Raw genomic sequence first — 15,654 nt, forward strand, 5'->3', positions numbered from 1 at the left:
CCATGGTGTCTTCACCAAGCCATTTGCAGCACAACCACTGCTGGAAAAAAATCCTACACGTGCCATCCACTCAGATTTGTGTTCTGGTTCCATTGGTACTGTGGAGTGAGCACACAGCATTACATCATTTCAAATTAAGAAGGCAAATCAAGCATTATGTATGTACATGTTTTAATTCATTTTAAAAATCGTCTACATTTAAGGATAGATTTCAAGGGTTCCCTTATACTTTTTCTGTTACATTAGATTATACCTGAATAATCTGCATAGTGACTTTAACATTACTGTTTTCTTTTTCTCTTTTTTTTTTGTTTTGTTGTGAAAGTTTTCAGTTGCAGGTAGCAATGTAACATCTCAACCACAATCACAATACGTGCAGGATGCCCAGCCAGAAGCATTTCTCAGTTGACTTGCAGTAGCACGGCACTTTATAATTTGTGTATCAATACTGTTTTTCTTTTTTTTTTTTTTTCTAAGTTTACTTCAGATGTGGCTCAAGAAGCAAAAACAAACCTTCTTCACCCAGTCTCAGGTGTGGGGTCAGCTCCACAGCTGTGATCTGCTCCACTGGAGTTACTGACCTTGAATTCATTACTTTTTTTCCCCAAAGCACACCTGTGTTTGCCTCCATGCTTTCCTTAATATGAGTGCAAACTTGGGGATGTGGTTTGAGTCCCATCACCAGAGGGCCCGAATGAGCCCTGTGCAATGGCTCTGTCTCGCAGCCCTGCTTCCTGCATGGACAGGAACGTGGAGGGCTGAATGCTCCAAAGGTGACACAGGGGGAGGTAAGAATCTCTGGGGATGGGGAAAAGGGAAAAAAAAAGATAAAACAAGAAAGCTAGTTGTGCTCCCAGTGTGAAACTCTGACATGTGAAGCATTTCTGTTCCAGATGATCAGCCCAGCTGCTTGAAGAAGGTATTCAAACCACCTACAGACACTGACTGTCCTTCCAGAGGCTGTGCTAAAGCCAAGCCTTAGCCTGGGTGTCTCCATGAAATGCCCAGGATGAGGTGCTGTGAATACCATCCCTTGCCCCCCAGAAAAAAAAGTGCTTTTGCTTTTTCTACCTGATCAGTGCCTGCGCGTCTCTGTGCTGCTCCTAGCCCATGTGTTTGTACTGAGATCTGTCCCGAGGGATCTGCACCTGGCTGGCTGTCAGCTTGTGGTGGATGTGGTAGATGCCCAGGGTGACCACGATCACCAGCCCCAGGATCAGCCCCAGGATCAGGGGCAGTGTTTCCTCCAGCTGCTCCTGCTGGTCCACCGGGCACTTGTGCTCTGCAGGGAAAGAACAGGGAAAGGGACATGGCTGAGACTGCAGGGCAAGGAACAGGGGAACAGGGGGAAGAGGGATGTGGCTGAGACGCTGTGAGCTGTGGCTCCCCGGTCACGGCTCCATGCAGGACGGAGTGGCTGCAGCTGCCTGCAGAGCCCTGGGGAGAAAATCAATTGCCTTGGAGCAAAGTGGAATCACTCACAATGCAGGGAGAGGTACATCTATCAAAGCAGCCCACGCACTGGAAAAACACTGCCATGCCCATAAGCCCAGCCCTCTCTGCCACACACGGATGGCCTTGTTGGGAACAGGGCAGCCAAGGCCTGAGGTTCCTGAGGGCCCCAAGAGCTGCTTTGTTTATCCAGGCAGAGAGTCTGGAGAGGCCTCAGCATCAGGAAGGCTTTAATCGTGCACCAGACTCACCCTGCACATCACCCAGAGATTGCCCCTCTACCTGCAGGCTGGCAGAGTGGAACAGCACCACTGCCCCTCTCTGTGAGCCCCCAGGGACACAGAACCAGCCCTGGCGGAGCACAGACATGTGCCTGTGTCAAGCAGCACCCCAGCACCCCACACGGCCCACCAAATACAGCAAAGGAGCAGCAGAAGCAACATGAGCCCTGCCAGTGCTTGTCTGTGGCTGATGAGTCTCTGCCACAGCCTAACAAACCACTAGAAAATAGTGATACAATTGGAAAATACTTTTCTGTTGAGCTTGGAAAGGCCACTAGGGTGAGGAACACTGGTAACCCTGGCTTAGCTCCCTTACACTTCCAGAGTCTACTGCAGGCCAGGGGGACAGGACCAGGATGCACATCTTTCCCCACAGGATTGTTGCTTCTCCGTGCTGATGGACAGGCAGGGCCCATGCTGCTGAGATGGGGCTGCCAGGCTAAAAAGGAGAAAAATGCCAGTTCTGGGGGAGGGAAAAGGGTACGTGATACAGGAAGGACAATTCTCTGTCTTCATTGTATTAGAAATGTGCTGGAAACAATGACAACTTTAAAAGGGAAAAAAAAGGGAAAATAGAAAAGCTGTGTGTTAGATGAACAAATACAAAGGGCACCACAATTTCCCCCCTGCTAAAGACTGTCCAGATGGGTTCCTCGGGCAGCTGATTGCAGAGCTCTGCAATAACCACGAAGAGCAAATGCTCCACAAATCTAACAGCATGTGGCAAAGAGCAGGAGAAACCCAGAGAGCCCCGGGCCCAGGCAGGAGGTGACAGCAGGGACCCATCTCCAGCGGTGCTGGCACCTCCAGGAGCTCCACCACGTCCTGGAGCACAGCCTCCTGCCAGCAATGGCATCAGGAAACATTTCAAGCTGCAAATGAGGTAAAACAAAAAAAGCAAAAGTGGAATGTTGTCTAACACACAAGAATGTCCTTTTCAGTTCCAGTTGCTCACTGTTTCACCAGAGGAGTGATTAATCACCAGGACTGTGGCACAGGCGACTCAGCAATTGCTGCAATGCAGGGGTTTTGTTTGTTTGTAGTGAGGAGAATGGGGGGAGAAACCCTGATGGTTACTTAGCTCCCAGAATTGGGTTTTTAGTGCTCTGTGGAATCGTTCCCAGTTTAGGAGGCTAAGGCCTGGGCAGCTCACAGGGACACAAGTCCAGGCTGAGCTGACTGCAGGAAAAGGCACTCAGGGGCAGTGCTGTGGGGCCCCACTCCCCACAGGAACAGAGCAGCACCATTCCCATGGAGAGACCCCAGCTCCAGGAGCTCCTGTGCACCCCCCATGGCTGCAGACAGGCTGTGCTGAGCTGCCCATCAGCACCAGAGCACTCTGGCTGGACACTGGCTCCTGCTGGGGAAGGGGCTTAGCTGAAACCAAGAGACAATGGAAAGGAGCTGCTAGAAGCCCAGCTGAGAGGATTCCCCGTGCTCAAACACACACCAGCTTTTCCTTGCACCTTTCCCCAAACAGCAACGCTCCAGGAGAACAGGCTGGATGTGGGGGCTGCAGCCAGTGGAGAAAGCAAAGCTAAAAGCACCAGTGCAGAAAACAGACCCAGCTCTAAAGCCCCCACTTGTAACATTTGAATTCCACCAAATTTTGCCAGGGCACAAAACACGCCAGAGGACGTGGCCAGAGATCCATGGGCCACAGAAAGCCAGGCTGTGTTTAGGGGTCTGTGTCACGACTCAAAAAGGTGTCAGCTCCTGCAAGCAACCAAGGAAGAGAGTTCTTTATCCTGACACTATTTTTAAGAGGATTAAAATAAAATAAAAAAGAAAGCCAACAGGAAGTAGAAAGGAAAAAAAAAAAAAAAAGCAGCAAGCAAAGCTGTCAGTGTGTCAGTGTCCAGCAGCACATCCCCAAATCCAGCTGCACCCACTGCACCTCTCTATGCCCCACCCACACCTGCTCCTCACCAGAGACATCCATTTTCTCCTTTTGGAGCAGACCACCAAAGCCTGGGCTCTTTGGAGACTGCAGGGGGAATGTGGGGATGCAGTATGGAGGCACTGGGAAGTGCAAAGCACAAACACATCTGCAGCAGAAGTGAGGCTCTCTGGGTGCTGACTGCTAGGAGGGTGAATTCTCTATTTTAACATTAATATCATATTAATCCACATAATTTTATGACAAATAAAAATACTTGCACACTTATAAAAGGGTACTTTAAAATTTATACAGCATTTTTCACCCCAAAAATTCAAAGCAAAGGCACTGAGGTCCACAACACAGCAGGGAGGCAAGGCAGGCAGCAGGTATCATTCCTGCTCCATCAGCACAGGAACAGGCAAAGGGGAACAGGAGGATAGAAGGGTTTGGACAAATTTGGATGTTCAACCCCATCGAGTATGGGTAGGTTGGTGCTTGACAAACAGAGAACCACTGCACTGGGAAGAGCTACAATTTCAGATTAATGACCCTGCAGGAAAACAGCCCTTTCTGTCAAATTTCCCCAGTATTTCACTCCAGGTCCCAGGATCTCAGCATTTCCCAGTTCCTGGGGTTACCCTCGGTCCAGGGAAGCAAGCAGGTCCCTGGCAATAAGGAGGAAGCTGGGGCTGTGCTGGGAGCTGTGCTGCACCCCAAACACGGCCGGGTCACCCCTTTGGCAGGGCGGTGCCACCCCCGCTCCCTGCACACAACACCCACCGCAGAGGGACACAAAGGAGGTGCTGAGGGGCATTTCCTCCTTTGCTTTGTGCTGCGCCTCCTCCCAGGCTCACGTACTGCCACGGTTTCTATGGTGAGCGCTCGCCCAGTTCCAGCAGGGGCTGTGAAACCACCTAAGAGCCCATTTCCCCTTCCAGAACCCTCCCGCAGAGCACACAGGCCAACAGCCCGGCAGGAGGCACAGCGCCCTCCCGCCCGCACCGGCCCCAGCACCGGCACAGGGACCGGCCCAAGGGGGGAAACGGCCCAGCTGTGTCCGGCATGACAAGGGGTTGGCATTTTGAGATGGGAGCTTGTAAGTAAACACTTAAAAAATTAAACAAAGAAGGACCAGGTGCTTTTTAAAAAGTGGCTGCATACCTTGGAGCAAAGGACCCTTGAGAAAATGTGGCCCTCAAGTGGGAGGCTGCAGCTCCCTCTGAGCCACACCAGGATCCCAGTCCCTGATTATCAGCTGTTGTATCCCTTTGTATCACTATTTTTGATCATATTGCTTTATATTCGAATTTTTAGATATAAAATCAAAAGAGCTGACACTTTCTCTGGGGTTCTTCCATCAGTTTAAATCTTTTCCCACCCTCTTGATCCAGCTCTCATTTTACTCATCTTCTAAGCTGAAAAATGTACACATATTTTCCCCTATTATAAAAAAATAAATTAGCAAAGTCTGATTGAAAAAAAAAATTCTGCTGCTTCTCTATTGAAAAATAAAAACTTAAATAAATAAATAAATAAATGTGGACTTGTGAAGGTTGGAAGCAGTATCTCAAAAAAAAAAAATACTCTAGCACATGAATTTAGGCATTCAAAAAAACCAAAGACAATGCAATCATTCCCTACAAGCTGTTTAACCTATCCCTGCCAGGACAGTGTCAGGAGTAATGAAGAAACCTTTCCCCCATTTCTTTGTGGAAAACAGGGGCCCGACCCTCCTGTGTCTTGGTGATTCTTCCGCTCTAGCAGGTCTCTTTCTCTCCTCCAAAATATTTTAAAATGTTCTGTAGCTTGTTCATAATTAATAGGAATTTCACCTAATGGGAAATTAATGAAGCAAAAAGGAGAAGGCTAATTACTGTAATTTGAGATTGGCAGTGGTTTCCAGACCCCACAAAGGATGCTGCTGTGCCATGTGTGTGCCGAGGCTGGAGGGAACGCAGCACTGGGAGAGCAGCAGTGCCCTGGATAGAGCTCCATTGATAAATCACCTCCCAGCCCCTCTGACCACCCCTCCAGGTGCCCTCTGCTGCTCAGCTTCCAGTGGAATTCAACAAAAAGGAGTGTAATTCAATAATGAGAGCAACAACTACAGAAAACCCCATTGAGCCTGACAAAGAGAGAAGCCATGCTGTCCTCCAAAGGAGGAATTCCCTCCATGTGTTTAAAGATTGCTAAAGAAACATCATGTCTTTGTGTGCTGGAAAAAAGAAAAGCCCACCAAACAACAGCAACAAAAGAGAAAACAAAATAGCAACAAATTTGCTGCCTGACAGGAATGAGCATATAACGAAAACAGCAGGTAGGTTCCTCTGGCAGTGAGCCCGAGGTTTGGTTGTTTTAACTGGGAGCTCTAGGACTTCACAGGTCTGGTAACACAGAGACACAGCCTTGCATATTTGAAACACGCTGTTCTCAGCCCCCAAGGTCTGCCCAGCCCAACCCTGAGTGCAGGAATCCTGGATACACAGGAGGAAAAAGAGGGTAAAGCTACTCCAACAAAAAAAATTACAGCAAACGATCAAGTTCTACTTTTTCCTCCCTGTAAGTCTATGAAAAATGTGGTACTACTTTGATACAAAAACACCCTGCCCACGGATAAAGCCTACTCAGTATTACACTGGCCTTGCTGTGAGTAATTCAGGCAGGCAGAGCTCTGTCAGCACATGCAGCAGCACCAATTTACAACATCGGTGAGAGGATGCGAGTCGTGAGTGCAACCACTCAGCTCTGCAGTCACTGCTGGGCTTCCATTGTGCTCCAAAACATTTCCCACATGCAAAATAATAAAGCTCCACGGTTTTAATGCTAGGCTTGAATACCACCATTTGCTAACTCATTATTAAAAGAGTTGGCCATTACACGTTTTGTTTGCACCTGGTTACAATAACGGGCTTAACTGATTTTAGCTAAGGCAGCGCTGTGAAATGGGACTGGTCTGCCCTAATCCAGGAATGGCTACACTGCCTCATGCAGCCTGATGGGAAAGCCAAGGGGGAGCACCATGGGTTCCTTGGGATAAAGGGACCTGAGACTGCAGGAACCCTGTCCCATAGCAGCACTGCTGGAGGCTCCAGTGTGAGCCTTTGATACAAAGAGCATGTTGTAACTCAGGTTTTCTTTTCTCCACCATGGATGTTAAGGAACCCCAGAAGCAGAATGGCATCCCATGTGTTGGGCCTCCAGGAGCCTCACTGAGGTCCCTGTTTCGCTTCCTTCCCCCTCACAATGGGCATTAATCAAACTGGAGCCAGGAACATGCACCCCCAGCAAACCCTGTCACTGCAGCCCCCGGCTTCCCCAGCGTGCAGCAGCCCTAAGGAGCCCCTGGGGCTGTGCTGAAGCATTTTTGTGCTGCAGAGGAGACACCTCAGCCTTGCAGGGCTCCCCAGGGATGCTGCACTGGGGCTTGCTGGCAATCTGACTCTATGAGTACTTACAGAAGACAACGTACATACAACGATGGCCCATGTTTTGGCAGCGGGGCTGAATTTGTAAGGCCTTTTGGGGGACCACAGAGGCAAGGAATGGGTTGGAGGGAGTGCAGGGAGCACTGGGAACAGGCTGCAGTGAGGGGAAGGTGGCCCTGCAAAAGGTGGGACCCAAATTCCTTCAGTAGATTGCAACATCCCCAAAGGCCGTGGCACCATCAGCACCTCGGGGATGCGGGACGTGCCTCTGCCTGCTCCTTACCTTCACTGAAGACAAAATCCGCGGGGATGTCGAAGGGCTGGAGCCGCACTTCCGACAGCAGGAGCTGCACGGACTTCTGGTGGTCGCTGGAGACGAGGGCGATGGTCTGCTGCGCCTGGCACTCGTAGGAGCGCCCGGCAGGGGTCACCAGGGCCGAGAGCCGGTGCGAGCTGGCCGTGTGCTTCCCGGCTGCCCAGGGACACACACGGGTCAGGCCCGGCCCCGAGGGGGGGAACAGAGGCAACGAACCGAACGGGCGGGACACGGCCGGGGCGCAATGCGGCAGCAGCGCCTGCTGCCCCTGAGGGTCCTCCCGGGGTGCGACCCGGCTTTTGGGGGACACCCCGCACAGCCAGGACAGCTCACACACCGGGATGGGCTCCCGCAAGCGGAACACGGCCCCAGCACACGGAGCTACCCAGCAAAGCGCAGAGCTGGCCCTGCTGCCGCCAGCTCCGCTCCTGCCACAGCGCCCGGAGTCCCGAACGTGACACGGTGCCCGCTCACAGACACTCGGGGTGCAGCCCGGGACTGGGGCTGTGCTCCCCACATTTGGGGAACACCCATTTCTGAGGCTGCACTTGGGCTCTGAATCCAGGTAGGAAGGGGCAGTGCCATTGGGGACCAACAGGCCACAGAGCCCTTCCTGAACACACAACGGGGCCGTTTCACCCAAGTACAAACCAGAGAAAATACGTTCCCATCACACCGAGCTCGTTTTGCAAGCGAAGGCCCGCTGCGGCTGAGCCAGGTGGAATGAGGGGTATCTTCCACCTCCCGCTTTCTGCAGCCCTTTGTTCCCCTCGGCAGCACAAAAAGGCAATCAGGGATTCACACGGGCAGGGGCTGATGCGGCACGGCCGGCTCCGTGCTCTGGGGACTCAAACAGTGGGAACACAGCCCCAAAACCAGCACGTCTTATGGCAACAACTCTAAACGCCCTATTCGCTGGAGTTGGAAAATTGCGGAGAGAACTATTTGCAAGTGACAATATTTCATTTTCCAATTCAATAGAACACATTTCTGAGCCGAAATGAAATAAAAACAAAATGAAAACCAAAAGAATGGAAATCCAGTGAGAAAAAAGGAGGCTGCTGGGTGCGGAGGTGTGTGGGGGTATGATACTAATGTCAATCTCAGGTATCTCGGGGAACTGCTGCTTTCCCACGTATTCAACCATCATCAGGATTAACCTCAAAAACAATCTCCCCACAGGAAAGGAGACAAGCTTTTCCAGCCCAGGTGTCTCCCTGACCCACCCCTCGGGCCCTGGGTCCCACAGGACAGCGCAGCAAACGGGCAGAGCTGGGCTCTCCCTCCTCCGCCAACCGCGGTGATGAAAAACAAGGGAAAAAAAAAAACAGCGGAGAAAGAAAATATTAAACATGCGGTTTAAAGCCGGCAGCAGGTCTCGGCTTTGTCGGGAGGCTTTGGGGTTTCCTTTTTCCCTAAGCTCCATTGAGGAGCAGCCCGCTGAGCGCTCCCCGCGCCCGCCCGCCCGCCGGGATCTCCCTGAATCCCCGAGCCCAGGCGCTTACGGCTGACGGCATCCTTGAAGTAGGTGCGCTCGGAGGTGTCGTACGTGAACTGGATCCGGCTGAGCTTCCAGGACGCCTCGGGGCCCCGGGACGTGTTGTGCCCCTCCTGCCGAGACAGACAGGGCCGGTGAGGAGCCCGCGGAGCCGCCGCGCCCCCAGCCCGCTCCCGGCGTGCCCGTACCTTCAGGAAGGAGAGTTTGAGGGTGTACGCTTGGTCCAGCCACGAGAGCTCCAGTTCCGACTCGTTCGTGCCGCACTTGCCCTTCATCTCGGCGCCCCGCGACAGCGGGATATCGGCTTGCTCCGTGATCAGCTGCAAAAGGGAGCGGGGCTCAGCGGGGCGACCCCCGAGTCCCCCCACCCCTGCCCCGGCTGAAAATCCTCGGAGGGAATAAAGGACTTTCCGAAAGTAGCGGCAGCTGTGCGCGTGTGTGTGTGCCCCCTGCCATCCCCGGTCCTGCTGGAGCCCCGGACCCCACTCACATCCACATAATTGCTGGCCCACACGTCGTAGGGGACGATGAACTTGGCGGCGAATTCGGCCATGAGACACGTCGTCCGGTTTTCCCGCACCACGAAGATGTCCTTCTCGGGGTTAGGGGAGAGCCCGGAGAGGTTTTCAACTTCTTGCTCGGCGGCCAGGCGAGCCGCGGCGTCTGCGGGCACAGCGGGGCTGAGCGCCGGCAGCCCGAGCCTCTGCCGCTCACCCCAACACCCCCCGCCGCCCCGAGCCCCCTGGAGCGAGCTACTCTATCGCGACGGGGCGCTCCAGTCGCGACTGAGCAGGTGGAGGCGATGTGGCAGCCGGCAGCGGTAATGCGAGACCGGTGCCGTGTCAGCGCCAGCCTGGTCGCGACAGGGCTCCGTGTCTCGACTCGCCACCCAGGTACTCACGCAAGATGAAAAGCAGCCCCGGGAGAAGCCCCCCGGCCATTCTCCCTGCTCGGTCCCGGCGTGGCCGCAGCTGCTGCAGCTGCTCCTCCGAAAGGTCCGCTCCGGAGAAAAGAAAAAAAAAAATTAAAAAGGAGAGGGGAAAAAAGCCGCACACCTCCTTCCTCAGGAGCCGCACCGGCTGCAAAAGCACTCTGCTGCGGAGTGGCGAGGAGGAGGGACGGGGAAAGTGCGTGGGTGTGCGGGGAGGAGGAGGGGAGATGCCGGCGGAGCTGATGGAGCGCCCACGCCGAGGGACGGGGCGTACGCAGCCGGGCGGGGAGGAGGGAGGAAGGGATTCCCCCCCTCCGGCGCCGGGCCCCGCGGAGGGGCTGCCGGGGATCCCCGCGGAGCTCGGGCCGAACGAAGCTGGAGCGGAGCGGGCTCACCCCGAGCGCTGTCCCGGCAGGGCCGGCGCTGGCAGCGAGCCCGGGACCCCTCGCCCCGCGGTCCCTGCCGGAGAGGCCGGCGGGATGGAGGAGGGGACACCTATTCCTGTGCCGGCTGCTCACACAGCGTCACTAATTTCGGTGAAGGCGAGCAGCTGCTCCGCGTGTTCATTTAGGAAGAAACGTGCGGTTATTTTTGTGCGCCAAGGTCGGAAGCAAACGCGCATCCTTCTGTGAGCGGCCATTGGCACACCTGAGCTCTAAGATGTCCCAAACCACAAGGCGCACCGTAACATAAAACCCAACAGCCCGAGGAGGTGCTTTAAAACAGGAACAACACGGCCCGTGCGGGTGTTTTGTGGGCACGGGCAGGAGGCGCGCCTCGGATGTGGGATGGGGGGAACCGAGCCGGGGCACTCAGGGTTTGTCCCTGGCCGGCTCCAAGGTGCAGCACAGCGAGGGAGAGGGGCTGCGGGGCGCGGAGAGAGCTCGGGGGGCTGCCCGCCCCCTGCCCTGCCGGCTCCGGGCCCTCAGCCCCGAACCAAGGAGCGCCTTCCCTCCCTCGCTGCCAGCCGGGCCAGAGCAGCACCGGCCCCGGCAGTGCGGGCGATCCCAGCCCGGCCGCGCCGCCGCTCCGTGCGGGGAACTGCGGCCGGCCCCCGTGCTGCTCCCTTGCCCCGCTGATGCCACGTTGAAATATTTCTGCCCCCTCGCACCGGGACCTTTTTTTTTGAGCTTTAACGCGCTGCCACTCTCGCCCCGGCACCAGGAGCACATCCAAATATTTACGATTTACAGCGACACCAGTCCCAGGAGCAGCGGGGATGAAGGGCCCTACTGACAATGGTTTTTCGGTAAAAAGCCAAAGGGACAGCAGCCATCCGGAGTGATAGCGTTACTGGATTCACTACCAATTCCCATTTCTAGTTCAGGAAAAGGCATCTGGAGGAAACTGTCCAAGACATTGCCATCCAAGGTGAGTTTTGATTGTGGGCAGCTGCCCTTTCTCTTTCAGGGCACACACTTGCAGAGAGGAGCCTTCTTGCTGGGAAATGGCTTTTTTAAAAAATAAAAACTGATACTAAAGGAATTTTTTTTTTTTAACTACAATGTTGAAATTTCCTTTCTGCTTTCTGTACATATTGAATATATATTCTGACCATTTCCTTCTCTCTCTCTCCTGCTTCATGATGAAAAGCCATTCCCACACACCCCCAAATACAGTCAGACCTGTGTCAGTTGTGGCACAGGATTAACCTATGGATAATTATTTCAGGGGACTATATAAAGGGAAAAAATTTAATCTTGTAGAAAATAGAACCTTTGACTGTAACAGGCTGTACTTCTGTGATGATTTTAGTGCCTGGCTTCCTCAGGTCCTACACTGATGAGCTGAAGGTAGTGTTTGACTGCCCTTTATTTCCTTCTCTGTTCCACGATTTAATTTCCAGCCTTTTTGAACATCCTAGGTAGATTTTAAGGCCCAAAATACATGATTCTGGGCAGCTGCCCCTGCATCCAGCCTGTGCAGGAGGGTCCAGGGAGCAGCTGGGAGAGAGCAGCTGTACTGGATGCAGGGGCAAGGCTGCCCCCCAGCCCAGAACTGTGCTCCCCCAGCTGCACCGCACAACAAAGCCTTCAGCTCCAGGGACAATTGCCACTTCCAGCCTGCAGAGCTACCTTCATCCTACTCTCTGTGGCAAATAAAAGGGAAAGGCCTAAGACTTGCCAGCACTGAGAAACCCCCAAAACACAGAGCAGGAAGGTCTCACCCAAGTGAGCCAGTGCAGCACCAGCCACCCTGAAATGCTGTGACCAGGGACAGTTCATGGTCCCAGACCAGGCCCCCTGAAACCACCCTGCCACCTGCCCTTACCCCCGGCTCTGGAGGCCACTGGGGTGTCTCTGAAGGCTGAATCCCCCTTGCTGCCCCCGAATACCAGACATAACAGCTCTTCCCAGCCTGCTGGAAGGGAGCACACAGCACGGGGACAGCCAGGCTGCAGCGCTGGGACCACTACTGCCACAGCCAGCAGGAACAGGGCTTTAGGTCCAATCAGCGTTTACCACTTGCAGCTGGTTTCACGGGCAGCACCTGAGGGTGATTTGGGGTGATTTCTTAACTGCATGCAGGTGGTACAGGGGTTAAATAGGCCCCCACCTGAAAGCAATCAGGTTAACAACCCCCAAACTCCTGCAGGTGAAAGAATAGCAGGCTGCCTAGGTGTCATGACCCTCCCCAGCACAGCTGAGCTGAATCTATCTGAAGCGATTCAGAGAGGGAAAATCTGCCACTAGCCTCCATGAAATTTCACTGAAGTGGAATCTATCACCCCGGCAGGGAATGACATTTTAAACTGCTTTAACTCAGTATCAATGTTCAAATTGATTAGCCTATTTAATCTCAATGGAAATATTCACCTCATTACATTAGTGGCCAAACTTCAAATAATTTTTGAATCAAATACTGCTTAAACAGTATTTCAAAACACTTAGCCGACAAAATTCATCACTTCATTTCAAATTACTGCCTGCATTTTATGCTAAATTGTCAGTGGATGAAATAGGTATCAGTGTGGGGAGCTGAGGCTGCAGCTGAGGTCTCCTGCTCGGCAGTTCCACAGAAGCCCATTTTCCTGTCTGAATTGATGGATGGCTCGCTGCTGGCTGAGCAGGGAGCACAGGCTCAGACAGGGGCTCTGGACAGTATTTTCTGTCCTTCCAAAACCTGTGTTTTCCCTTTAGGGGATGGGATGCTCACCAAGGAATTAAATAGGCAGGTTTGATCTTCTCAGGGACATACCCTTCATTCCCAGTGGTTTTTTTTAGCAGGGCTTTCCAGCCAGGCTCTACATGAGCTTAAGATGCTTCACCATCCAGTTCTCTCCATACCTGGCCTGTCATTTGCTCCTCCTTACAGGCTAAAACCACTGCAGTAGGCAACAGTGTACAATTCCATCTCACGGCACTGTCTCCACCAGCTGTGTTTTAGAGGACATTTTTAATTAAAGGAAAATCATCATAAAAATCCTGTCCAGCACGCTCTGAAAACACTTCTGCTTCGAGCTCCAGCCAGCACTTAAGCCAGGCTTAGAGAGGGGCTCTCAGTACTCAACTTGTCTTTTGAAACATTATAAAGGACCAGGAGCTACCTTCCCAGGCTGTGGCACCAGAATGGGAATTCTGAATACTCATCCCAAGTCTGCTCAAACCCTGTTTTAAACACCTAAAGATTCACTGACCTCTGTCTCAGTTGCTGCTACACTGCACTTGGGTTGCTGCATTTCCAGGTTATGCTGCTGCACTCCACTGGGGCAGTTCTCTAGTGCTGCACAATGCTTCTATCACTTATATACAATTAAAAAAAAAAAAAAAGACTCCTTTGACTAAATAATCTGTGATAGAAATATATTTACACTATGCACATTTTTACAGGAAATAAAACTTGCTAAAAATCTGCAATTAATAACACCGCCACCCTGCAATTCACTGCAGTCAAAGCTAAAGGATTTGCATTTTTAAGGTTTTTATTAGAGAAGTTGAAAGTTTCATCTCAGGACTGACAATAACATAATTATCTCTCTTCATTTATTTTGTTTATAGGAAGATGTAGAATTTGTTTGTACAAGCATATACAACAAAGTAATTGGTGCTTAGTACATTGAAATCAGAAATCTGATTTGTTCTAAACTACCAGTCTTCCATGCAGTCATCTTTGAATTGGCAGCATGGACAATTTCCAAGCCGAATGCTTACATGCATTGTTTTGCAATATAACTACAGCAAGCTCTGGAAACATGCAAATTAACACATTAGCAAATCGTTTTTATATCTAATGGACATAAAAAGGTTATTCCTGATATGAAATTCTGAAAATCTGCATAAATACTTCTGTGTAAAATTAAATTAGTTATGTACTTCTCTTTTACTACAAGTATCAAGAATGCCCACGTAATTAATATACACACATATATATAGAGACCTTGTAATGCTAAAAGTCTTTGTAATTAATCAAACAATATTCTGTGCCATACATTTACTCAGTATTTACCAGCTAGTAGCATGACTGTGGTCATATAGTAGGCATGACAGCCTTAGTAGCATTTGTATCACATGCAAACATACTCTTAGCATTTCTGTTGACTAATTTTATCACGTAGCAACATGTATGTGATTTTCTACAATGTTGTGTTTCCCAAGTGTATAAATACTTTTTACATTTTCACAGTTACAAACTTTTTTGCCAAAAGCCATTTAAATAATCTTTTAAGTTACAATGAACTGTAGTATCCGGGATCTGCAACAACAGGATCAAAATGCAATTTCTATACAAGCAATGTAGGATGTAAACTTTTCTTAAAGTGCCTAATACGTAATTCCTTAGAGCACTGATCAGTTTTGGCACAAATACACTGTATTTCCCTCAGGTTAACCACTGCAGTGACTTCTACAGGATACTGGCTCCCCTCAGAATTGCTAGAGTTGATATGGCACTTGTGAATGACATCGTTAGGCTGCAGAAATACGCTGTCAAGTTACTGCTGCAGCCCATGAATTTGGCCGATGACTTTGTACACGCTGTACTTTTGAATATATGCAGTTACCTTTCCACTGCCTGCTGCCTGAAAAAAACCCATTTAAATATCATTTAAAATCAAACTCAACTCCTTACTGTCCTAATTATTACTTGGCATAAGGTCCCGTTCAGTGGGCTCAGGGAACACCAGTGTGGAGCATCTGACAAGGTGTGGCCTGGCAGCACGGGGCTTCTGCACAGCACAGCACACATGAGAACACAAATGGGAAATTACACCACTCGAGCTACAGCTTTGCTGCCATCTGAGATGATGCTAAAGGTATCTCCCGTGTTTTGAGGCTCTGATCCTGGGATTCTGATGCAGGCAAGGTGCCTGGTGAGATACAGAAAGGAAAACAGGATGGGGTTTAAAAAGCTCTCTTCATCCTCAGGTCGGGGTTTTTCTGAACAAAGGAAATTCTCATGGAAATCCAACAAAGGAAATTCAGTGCCCAGTGTTAAAAAAGAAACAATGCAAACCTTAAGACTTGGTGGTCCGTAGCTACCCTTGACATATTAAGAACAAAAACCCAAAACAAACCCCTGCCAAAACCATAACAAACCAAAAGCCCACTCTTCAACCTCAGCAATGTTATTCTGAATTTTGCTCTCATTTTAAGGATGCTGTGCTCTCCAACTTCAATTTGCTTGTTGAGGCTTTAAACCACTGTTGCTGGCCTGCGATCCATCTCTGCTTCCAGCTTCACCATCTGCTGCATCTCCTTTGCCTGCAATCCAAAATAACCCATGAAGTGTTGCATTAGACCTTTTGCTCCCAATGAAGCACGTTTCACATGAGTGTCTGAGTGACACACAGGCAAAGCACACTGAAGAGATATATAACAACACTATTTTTACACCCCTCGTCCCCCCACCCCATGTCACTGTTTTCAAAATT

The 15,654-nt window shown here is 51.1% G+C and overlaps 2 protein-coding genes across 5 annotated transcripts in view; both read right to left on the minus strand.

Moving 5' to 3' along the window:
- Positions 1-154: 154 nt before the first annotated feature.
- On the minus strand, positions 155-10,147 carry LAMP5 (lysosomal associated membrane protein family member 5). The gene is made up of 6 exons (XM_058021104.1): positions 9,756-10,147; positions 9,345-9,517; positions 9,043-9,174; positions 8,862-8,967; positions 7,324-7,512; positions 155-1,282 (listed from the first exon to the last, which is right to left on the minus strand). Exons 1-6 carry the CDS (start codon positions 9,793-9,795, stop codon positions 1,104-1,106), a joined length of 819 nt encoding a protein of 272 aa, XP_057877087.1. The 5' UTR covers positions 9,796-10,147; the 3' UTR covers positions 155-1,103.
- Positions 10,148-14,924: 4,777 nt separating this feature from the next.
- PLCB4 (phospholipase C beta 4) overlaps positions 14,925-15,654 on the minus strand; it is a 173,101-nt gene continuing 172,371 nt past the window's right edge. For all 4 annotated transcript variants that reach the window (XM_058020299.1, XM_058020300.1, XM_058020297.1 and 1 more), the window contains one exon: positions 14,925-15,484. In XM_058020299.1, the coding sequence (XP_057876282.1) occupies positions 15,396-15,484 (89 nt within the window). In that variant the 3' untranslated portion in view covers positions 14,925-15,395. The remainder of the gene's footprint in view (positions 15,485-15,654) is intronic.

Source organism: Melospiza georgiana, chromosome 3 (assembly GCF_028018845.1).
Source record: "Melospiza georgiana isolate bMelGeo1 chromosome 3, bMelGeo1.pri, whole genome shotgun sequence".
In the NCBI taxonomy this organism is placed as follows: domain Eukaryota; kingdom Metazoa; phylum Chordata; class Aves; order Passeriformes; family Passerellidae; genus Melospiza; species Melospiza georgiana.